At 44.3% G+C, this 10378-nt stretch overlaps 1 protein-coding gene across 1 annotated transcript; it reads left to right on the forward strand.

Annotated features, from left to right (window-relative positions):
- Positions 1–4104: 4104 nt before the first annotated feature.
- LOC134548876 (cytochrome c oxidase copper chaperone) lies at positions 4105–6515 on the forward strand. The gene is made up of 3 exons (XM_063394061.1): positions 4105–4328; positions 5800–5908; positions 6306–6515. Exons 1-2 carry the CDS (start codon positions 4210–4212, stop codon positions 5882–5884), a joined length of 204 nt encoding a protein of 67 aa, XP_063250131.1. The 5' UTR covers positions 4105–4209; the 3' UTR covers positions 5885–5908; positions 6306–6515.
- Positions 6516–10378: the final 3863 nt, after the last annotated feature.

The following is a 10378-nucleotide window of genomic DNA, read 5'->3' on the forward strand; positions in this document are numbered from 1 at the left end:
GACTTCCTCCATACTAACTTGCGAGGTGGTCTCCCAGGAAGGGGAAGGTTCAGTCCTGTGGTACAGAATCCTTGTGTACAGAATTCATGGTGTAGTCCTGAAACATGAGGATTTGCCTCTTCAGTCTGGGAAGGGACTGGTGCACTGCTTCTCGAGGTGATATCAGCCCGGTGTTCGAACCCCTTGCCTTCACCTAAAGGTGGAGTTTGAACCTTAGAGGGGGTGTAAATAATCACCTTAGAGTCTCTTCCATTGTACTAGATTGGAGCACAAGTCCTTCTATCCCAGCTTTCATCCTCTCTCTGGTCCCACTGCTGAGTGATAGCATTTGGTAGTAGCAGGTCTGCAACTCTGATCAGAAAGAGAAACTCCATCCTGTTCTTGGGCAGTTGATGTAAGAGGCAACAGGGTCCTGACAAGACATCTTGCTCAGAGCTTTGAAATCATTTATTTTCACATTATCTAAGCATTGACACAAAACATGAACAACTTCTTTGACAATAAAACACAGCATATGGTTGACTGGGCTGCTGGAGCATTGGCTGTCTTACGTTTATGCTCAGTCAAAACCAAAAATACTTCTTTAGACTATAACAGGTTTCTTTTTTCAAGATGATAAAGTGGTTCCCAGAATAGGCACTACAGGGAAAATATCAAAATACCTTCAGCTCAGTTTCATCACACAAAATTTCCACAGCTTAATTTACCTTCTATCATGTATATCAGAAATGTAAAAAATCTGGAAAACCCCAGACTACCCCAGACTGTTACTTTCAACTGGCATTGATAGGGGGTTACCCAACCTAACAGTAACAATGAATGTAAATACATTTCTGAGGCTCCTTGAAAAATCTGTACATTGGAGACAAGTACATATTTTTTTTGACAATCATTCTTTTAGTGGGTGAAACTGAAGACACAAGAAGCCAACAGCAATGACTGCAGTGCTGCTGTGATATTTACACATTGAGCCACTGCTGTATGTTCTTCAATTCTGATAAAGGCCTATACAGGGGAAATAATTTGGAAACCCATGACAGCTGGGCAGTGTCTCCCTCTTTCACCCATTAGTCCCCTAAATCAAGAGCTGTAAATGTCCAGTGCTGCCTGCAGTCCTTGTACTCTCACATGTGGCACCAGGCTGCCAAATGATATGGCAACTTGAGGGAGGATCTTTTCTCATTATCTCTTTCTGAGACTGAGATTTGCACTGGATCTTTTTTCCTGGGTACTTGTTCTGATAATTTTCTTGCAGTCTCATCTCAGTAACCTGCCCTTAGCTATTCCTCCTTGACTGGTAAATAAATCTGTTCATTCTGACATGTAGCTCTCTAACATAATTCTTCTGCCACTCTCAGCAGGCAGAGGACAAACAGAAAACAAAAATCACTGAGTTAACAACCAATTCTTAAGCACAATGCAATGTCAGAAGAGAAATGGCTGTGGTCTCCCCTCTGCATTGTACTCCAAATTGGTGCTAGCAATATCAAAATGTGTTAACCATGCTTTAATGCCTAGTCTCTTCCTTCTCCTCCCTTCCCACCGCTGTCCTTTTATCCCACTGAGAAACGATTCCTTCTTCTGGGGCAATTCTCTTACAAACTCTTACCCTGCAGGGAGTGTGGCCCAAATAGCCATGCTCCTCCTTAATCTATTTGGAACTCTGCTAGAGTGGAATGCAGTTTCTAGAGATGTTTAGTCTTCAGAGGCCATACCTTCGTGCAGACCAATCTGGAGTCATCTCTCAAGATGACTAAATTTTAACATCCCTCTGCCCTTGGTATTCCATAACTTTGGCCAGAGTATGAAATGTATTTTGTTTTGTGTCTTCCTGGTCTCTACAGATCAAATCAATGTCTTTCAAACTTTCTTTGTAATATTAAAAAAAAAGCTAAATAAAAGATACCATTGAACTGCAAACTTGAGAAATCCTCTTGGAGGTTTTATTACAGTCTTTCCTTCAGAGTTTGTGTTGCTATCAACAGCTCTATCTAGGCCTTTGGAAAGTGGCCAGCAGATAAAGCTTTAGGAAGAAAAAACAAAGCTATTTCATTTTAAAGGAAAACATGCTTAGTATGTTTAACAACTAGGAACAAGGCACTGCTCTGGAGAACTAATGTGTACTTTTGATAGATGCTTCAATCTTGGCTTTTATCTTGCAGCATGCTTGTGTGAGTTTATGAAAATCGTATTTTGGTCAAGAAGTGCAACTTGTATGTGTTCCAGATCATCACACCTGGCTGCATGGCCTCACCATGCACGTGTGCTGAACCAGGAGGCTGCATGAGTGCAGGTCACCTGCACAACCTTGCCAGAGAAATGGCACAGTGGGGAACAAGTGGGGCTGCTGAGCAGAGATGCATGGATAATTCGGTATAATAATAATAATAATAATAATAATAATAATAATAATAATAATAATAATAATAATAATAATAATAATAATTCAGATAATTCAGTAGGTGGCTGATTAGGTGAGTGAGTGAGGTGAGTGAGTGAGTGAGTGAGTGAGTGAGTGAGTGAGTGAGTGAGTGAGTGACACTTTCTGCTCCTCCTTGTTCTTGTCAGTGTTCCTACGACTTTGGATCCCCTTAGTGCACGACATAAACTGCCAGGTTTTTTTCACTCTTGCAGCACCCCACTAAAGGCACAGCAGCTGCATCCCGGTGGGCATATTAATCTTTTCCCTTTGCAAGGTCTCAGCAGTGTCAAATCCACTGCTGTCCTGCCCTTCCCCCATGACCTGTGTGGGGTATCCCTTTGGTCTGCAGTGTGCCTGCCAGTCTAGTATGTATCACACTGGAGTCATCAGGACTGGTGGCAAACACAAGTGTAGCCTGGGAGGTGACAGACTGTGGCCTAAGAGTCAAGCTGTGGCTTGTATGTGGCAGAGATCTAAAAGACAAGAGTGGCTACTGATGCCTCGGTTTGGGACAGACTACAAAGGAAAAGCAGCTGTGTATCTTCTTTATTGCCCATGCTGTTGTCCACAAAAATCAGGTTTATTACCTGGTGTGCACCAACCCACACATTAATTACACACTCAAGGGAGCCACTGATTATTTATTTTAGAGTTGTGCAAGCCTGGGTGTTCCATGGTATCCCACAGATCAAGCACACCAACTACCAAAGCTTTTTACTATTTACACATTTTAGCAAACAAAGGAATTTGTGTTCATTGGCTACAAGTAGCATAGTTCTCTTATTAATTAGTATTCTATCTTCTGTTGGTTAACGATTTTCTCACTTTTCATGTGAAATAGTCTGCATGCTCAGTTTTCTGCTTGAATCAGTGGGTTTCTGGGGTCAGTGGCACATGAGCTGGTCACCATCTCCCCCTACCAGAATCAACTTTTCTGCAGCTGGAGCTATTTTAACACAATTGCCGAGTTGGCTTTATTACTTTCTTCCTTATCTTGGGCATTCTGCCAGATGTCTTTGTGGCCTGTAAATTCTACATTCTTTGTGACCAGTATCAGTGCACATCTTTCTTTCCAAGATTTGCTACTCTCCCTCCAGGTCTGGGATCACTGAAGCACGCCGAGCATGGACGGCACTTGGAGCTTGTTAGTTGCTTTCTGTTTCACAGACTAACTATCCCTTCTTGTTGCTTAGGCTTGAAAGCATGAAAGATCAAGCGTCAGAGCACATCCTTTTGCAGCAATGCCAAGGGCCGGCCCGGCTGCGCCGCTGCCATGAAACCGCGCCATTGATGTTCCCACTGATGGTGCTGTATCCGTGCAGCCACCCCCACAAAGAGCTGCTCCTCTGTTTTCCCCACCGGCTGAGGAGGCACAAAGAGGTTTAGGTGGCTGGCCACAGCTTTCAGCGTGGAGCCCGGCGCTGGCAGAGCCGAGGGCGTCACCTGCTGCTCTTGCTGACTGCGGCGGGTGCCGGCTGCTCTCGCCTGACCGATACCATTTTTCCTCCCGGCTGCCCGCTCCCTCCTTCCCCTTCTGGCTCGTTCACTGCCGAGTGTGCCTGGAAAATGTCACTTTCGTCCCGCCACTGAGCGGCAGCGCCCGCCCCGGCCTTGCGGTGCCGGCCACGAAGAGGCGGGGGAGCCGGCGGAGGAGGGCTCCGCGCCTTCCCCTCCCAGCAGGCCGCGGGCCGGGAAGGGGCGGGCGAAGCCTTCCCGGAACCAGCGGCGCTCGCACGGCCACGGCGGCCCCTTCTCCCGCGGGCTGAGGGTGCCGGGAAGTGCCCGCCATGTCCTCGGTGGCCGCCGCCACCTGCGACGGCAAGGGCGCGGCGGAGGCGGGGGAGGCCAAGAAGCCGCTGAAGCCCTGCTGCGCCTGCCCCGAGACCAAGAAGGCGCGGGACGCCTGGTAGGGACCCGGCCGCAGCTCCCGTTCCGCGGTGTGCGCCCCTGCCCCGCCGCCATTCCCTCCCGCTCCTCCCTTCCAGCAGTCTGTGCCCCTGCCAGCGTGCGCGGGGAGTTGGGGAGCGCTCCCCACCCCGGGCGGAGGGTGCTGGAGCTTCCGATGGAGGAGGGAGAGGGTAGAGGGGGAGAGGAAGCTGTCTTAGAAAGATAATTTAGAAATGAAGAGGTTAAAACCTCGTAGCCCTTGTTTAAAACAGGTTTCAAAGATCAGCTTTTAGTGCTGCTTGTTAATTCTCACTGTTGATCGAGGCAACACATACCTGAGGCACCTGTACCAGCAGGTGATAACTTCTTATTGTTCACCTGAGTATAAATTACGTTGTCTTTTAAATAAAGCAAAATACTCTGTTTTTTTGGGTCTCAGAGGATGACATTTCCCCGAGAAGTTCAAATTTTACAGTGACCTGTATAGCTGCATTGGTGATTATAGGCTTAGTCATGATCATAGGACCTATAAAATAGTACAAAGTGCACCCTCAAAATGGAGCTCCTTTGTTTTTGACAGTGAATCTTTAAAGTTTAAAAACCTTGAATCTGATGACCAAGTTGTCTCCTTTTTTTTTTTTTTTTTACCTTGCTGGTGGTATGGATGGTGTTTGGTAGGTGACATAATACGGAACACTGTTTTTGTTAAATTTAGGGGAGCATGTCTAGTTACATGGTTTAGTGAAGGTGAATCCAGGGCCCCCTAAGAAAAGGGTAGTAGGATGAGTGTTACTGGTCAGATGGATTTGCCCTGGGCAGCCAGGGGACATGTCCATGCTCATTGAAATAAAACCAAAGAAGAAAACTAAACAACTCTGTCATTCAGTCAGAAAGCAAGTCTGAACTGCTTTTGTGGTATACGTGATACATCAACAATCAGAGGCTCTTGCATTGATGATTAACATCTGAAGTTACCATATATGGTGAATATTTTTTTCAACAGTAGCTGGACAGCTGTTGTGCTTTGTTTTGCTTTTTGCTTCAGGGTCCTTAAATTGCAACTGAAGTTGGACTAAAATACCATTTACTGATTAACCTGTTCTGTGTTGGTCGCTTACTGGAGAAATTTTGTTGCTTCCCTATTGAATAATTTCAAACTGCACGCTCAGCATACTTGATGACATGACAGCCTTGTGTTGTATAACAAATCCCCATCGGGACTTGCCCAGAATAGACTCTGGCCTGTTAATAGGAAGTTCTGTTATGCCTGTTGTTAGAGTTTTAGGTGCACAGCTCCAGACTTGGGTAACTTTTTGGGATAGTTTTATGCTGTCCAAAACAGCACGACCCTGGACAGAACAGGCAAAAAAAAATCTCTGGATCCTAATAGGGATTTTTAATTGTCCCCAACACTTTGTCACTTCTGTTTCTTTGACTAAAAGTAAGTGAACATTTTATTGTTGAACCCTTAAAATCTTTTCATTTTGCAGCATTATTGAGAAGGGAGAAGAAAACTGTGGGCACCTAATTGAAGCACACAAAGAGTGTATGAGAGCTCTGGGCTTCAAGATCTGAGTGAGATGAGCAGGACTGACTGGGGTGAGTACAGCCTTCAAGACCTCTGCCTCTGAAGTGCCCTGGCACCTCAGCTGGTGCCACTGGAAGGCCCAGAGAACTGTTCATGGTGGTGTTGCCCTTATGAGAGAGAAGGCAGAGCAGTCCTCATTGACATGACAGCCAGCGTTGCTGTCCTGTGAGGGTGGTGAAGCCCCTGGCAGTACACAGCCTCTGTGAGTCACCCTTCAGCAGTAGAGAATGGTGTTGCCTCTGTTGTCTTCAAAGAGATGCAAACCTCACTTTAGAATTCTGGTGCTAGGGCACATAGGGGTTGGTTTTTGTGGGTTTCTGCTGGGATTTTTTTGTTGATTGTGGAACTATTACTCAGTATCCAGTGGAAATCCATGTTTTGTGAAACTGTGTTTCCTTTCTCTTCTAGATGATGTCTTTGGTGTGACTGTGTTCTGGGAAGCTGCAAAATAAATTATTTCTGCAAGTTACTTCAAAGAATAAATATAAACAAAGAATCTATTTATAAAGAGTCTCTAAGAGTATGCATCGCATCTGTAGCTTTTCCACAGTTTGCTCTTGACCACTGCAATAGAAAATATATTTTTTCCTCTTAATTAAAGCCTGAAAATGACCAATGTTCCTGACTTCTGTTTCTTTTTAAGTAAAGAAATGAAAGTGCCCTCCTTACTGAAAGCAGCATGCTGCAAGAATGAGAGAATGAGAAAAGCCTGCTTAATCATTAGCATAGTAACACTGATGACTGTGGTGGTGTGATTGAGCAGAGAGGACTTTGGTGGGTTTTCCTGCTGATGCAAGTCATGAAATCATGCTAGCAGCATTGCAGTCTTGCAGCTTTCAGCAGTCATGCTGAAGCTTGTAGTGCTGTTCATGACAGCAGCTGTAACTATGTTTGTACAACGGTGACCACGGTCTTATGAAATGAGCTTCCTTAGAGTTTTGATTTCCCCATGTTCTAATCCTTCTGACGGTTTTTGAATACCCTTACCCGACCTTCATTCTTTATAGTGAAAATTTAGGTACTTCCCGTCTCAAACTCGCTTGAGCCAGTGGTTCTTCAGGGGAAAGGGAGCAGAGGATTGCTCCCTCTCAGTGCAAGTGACTTGTATGTACAGGCTACTTGCCTGAAAGTAAAGCTTTTTTTTATGCTGAGTTTTTGGTATGTTGGTTTTGAGCTATGCATGCATGGGCCTTTTTTTTTCTGGCTTTTTTCACTTGTATTACATGATAGTGGGAGGGTGGTTGTTTCCTTTGATTCCTTCTTACAATCTAGAGAAATGTTAGGTGCAATTTCTGGTTTGTTACAGATGGGGCTTTTCTGGCTTCATACTGTGTAGTTGTGGAACCCTAATGTTAGTCTTCCTGTGGTGAGTTGACTTTCCTGAAGATGGTATTGCTAATTACTCTTTCTCCTGATGAGTTTTCTCTTCAGAAACTAAGGATACAAAGTCTGTGCTTTGTCTTGATTTTTCTCCTGGCTTTGATCCTGCGGGAGGAGTGGGTGCAGTCATTGTTTCTCTGCCTGCTGGGCCTTGCCTGTCCTGATCTAGCAATGGCTTTTGATTGTGAACATTTAGCATGTGACACTTGGTGCTGCCTCTGCTGAGACTCACAAGTTGCTTGAGGAGAGTTTAGACTCTTCCTCTGGGAATGTTTTCTGAAGGTCCTGTCTTGAGGCAAGATTTGTGTCCATGCTGGCTTTCAGCCTCAGAGTAGGGATGCAGGTGTGGCTCTGGCAGAAAGCATTCAAAGCTGCCTGTGGCACTGTAGCTGTTTGAGGAGCAGGACTTGGTGCTCAGAATTCTTGGTGTTTATTACTGTCTTGAGGTGGAAACTTCATTAAGGTCATTTCTTGTTGAATCATTGTGCATCAGAGCATGAACTGAAGAGAATGCTAAAAGGTGGATGAGCACCAGCTTTGTGATAGCCTGGTCTGGGTAATGTGGAAATGGTGCCACAGAGCAGGGCAGGGAGTGGCCAAGTGAGAGTGGAGTGCTGTTTATATCAGGTCAAGAAAAGAAAAAAACATGTTCCTGCACAATTTTACACAAATTCTGCTCATTTAAGAATTGGGATGTTTAGACCTCCATGAGGATAAAAGCATGCCAAGTACTTTAGAAAGTTTTTGGAAATGAGTGGGATGCTGATGTACCTGTGTGCAACAGGTACAGAAAGGATACTGGACAACTCTATACTTAAAGCAACAATGGAAGAACCTTGTAGTCAAAGCAAATTCCTTGCTGAGCAGTTTCAGTTCTTACTGTGGTATTCCTGTGGAGTGGATTCAGGGCTTCATTCAGGGAGTGGGAGCTCCTGTGTTAATACTTTCTGACAGTGTTGGTGACAGGCACTGCCCTGCACAGGGTGGTGTGTACCTTGAGGGTGTGAAACATGGCAGTAGCAGGAAACTTGACTAAACTACAGAGCAGCACAACTAGATACAATACATGCCATCTTTGAACCTTTGTAATTCACTGTGAGCTTGTCCAGAGTAGGCTTGAGACCTTCCCCAACAGTTGTAAACCAAATGTGTATATTTTGGAGCTGCAGGGTTATTCCTGCATAAGTAACAGTTTTGCAGACTAATGCCAGCAATGCACTATATAATAAATCAAAAAAGAGGTGTTTGATTATGCCCTCTCTGACTTCAAGCCACCAAGGTCTTAGTGTTCTCAACACAGGTGGTTGAGCTAGTTTTCAGCTTATGGGATCAGTGAACCTGACTTCCTAAGGGATGGGCAAAATAACCAGTCATTCAGCTGCTGTGAGATTTGGGACTGATAATCTCTGTGTTGCGTGGCTCTCAAGGACAGAGGATTTATTTGCCAAACATAGTGCAGGCTGTACCTGCATTGCATCATCACATGCAGCTAAATATTAAGTGCTACTGGTTGAGTCCATTTCAAGTGGGGAAATCAGTGAAGTACCTGTTTCCTGCCTGTTTCAGTGCTGAAAAGCTTGACATGTCTGTTTTTCTTCATCACAAACACATTTTGTAGTAATGCTTGACTTTCAGGAAAGGGTCTTAATGTTGCTCAGCTGTTTTCTGTGAACTTGCCATCTTCATTCCAAATCGTTTTCAACTTTGGTATGTCCCTTTCCCATTGCTTCAGTATTGGCTTTTCAACGCTCGTCTTGGATGAACCAGCATCTCTGGATGAAGCGCACTTAATCTCATCAAAGCAAGGCATGAAAATAAAATCTCTGTGGTAATAAGAGGGTGTTTTTACTTTTGCTGGATGGAAAACTGAAAGTGCTGGAAAAATGATCTGTATGGCCATGGTACTGTCCAGGGAGGAAGGAAGATTTAGTCTTGGTGGTTCAATCACTTAACAAATCCTCCTTTTAGAAATTTGAGTCTGAAAACACTAAGTTAATCTCTAATGTGTGCTCTGAGATCTGCCTTTTAAAGTGCTGTATCGTTCTCTCTACGATGTCACATTGGGACCCAGCCAAAAAGTTGTGTAGTTTCCAATGAGAGCTTTGTTCTGTTATTACTGTGGGTTGAAAGCTTCCTGTCTGCCTTTCACAGAGAAATTACAACAGGTCATCCTCACCCACAGTGCTAGCTTCAGCATCACTGCAACACAACTGTTTATGTTTTGGAAGATGTCAGCTAAAGGACTTTCTTTGTCCTAATGAGTTATTAACACTGTGTTCCAGTTTATTTTTTACTCAGGAATTTACCTAACTGAAGAATGAAATTATTGACTTCCTTTTTTTCCCACATTCTTTGATGTTCCTGCAAAAGGGTTTTGGTAGTATGAAAAGGTAGGAGAAATTGCAATGGTGCTTCTTAGGATGCTTCCTCTAATGTAGTTCTAAGTTTCTATTCATAGAAGTTCCGTTTTGTCTCACAGATCTTATGTAATGTATCTTTCTCCTAAGTGTTCACAATCTTCATGTCCCAACTCCCCATTTCATCAGATGTCAGCCTATCTTGGAGAGAAGGCTCCTTACGAATTTTTTGCAGAGGCCTAAAGGTAGACAAGTTGCTGTCGGGATCATACAGTAAGTATATGGCAATGGTATGAAAAACAGAACCTGGATCCCAAGATTTTTATTGTGGTGCTTTAGCTATAAGATCATCTGTCCTACTTTGCAGAGAAGGCTGAGAGAAAGCTTAATTTCCCCATAACTCTTGCAGATGAGTGTTGTTCTGCTTCAGTAGCTAGGATTTATTTCTTCACTTAGATAAGAGGCCTCTGAGGACCAAGTTGCCTTTTTCACTTTACCCTGAACACAAAGCATCTTTTTGAATGGACTGTACTCACCCTATGCAAAGCTTTATTTGTCTTCTTTCCTTCCCATGTGTCAACCTGCCAGGATTGCTCTTAGGAACCATGCAGCTCTGTATTGCCCATGGCCTCATCATTGCAGAAATAAGATTGTACTGGCCAAGACCACGATGAATTCTTTAAGGTTGCCATAAGGCATTGCTGCAGCCTTGCCCGGGAGACAGTGTTATTCCAGAGCACTGTT

This window comes from Prinia subflava, chromosome 3 (genome assembly GCF_021018805.1).
Source record: "Prinia subflava isolate CZ2003 ecotype Zambia chromosome 3, Cam_Psub_1.2, whole genome shotgun sequence".
NCBI classification, from domain to species: Eukaryota; Metazoa; Chordata; class Aves; order Passeriformes; family Cisticolidae; genus Prinia; species Prinia subflava.

Bases quoted from the DNA above. Each gene is read 5' to 3' on its own strand.
- LOC134548876 (XM_063394061.1), top strand. From the start codon at position 4,210: ATGTCCTCGGTGGCCGCCGCCACCTGCGACGGCAAGGGCGCGGCGGAG. The intron at 4,329-5,799 runs GTAGGGACCCGG...TTCATTTTGCAG, and splicing joins AAGAAGGCGCGGGACGCCTG to CATTATTGAGAAGGGAGAAG.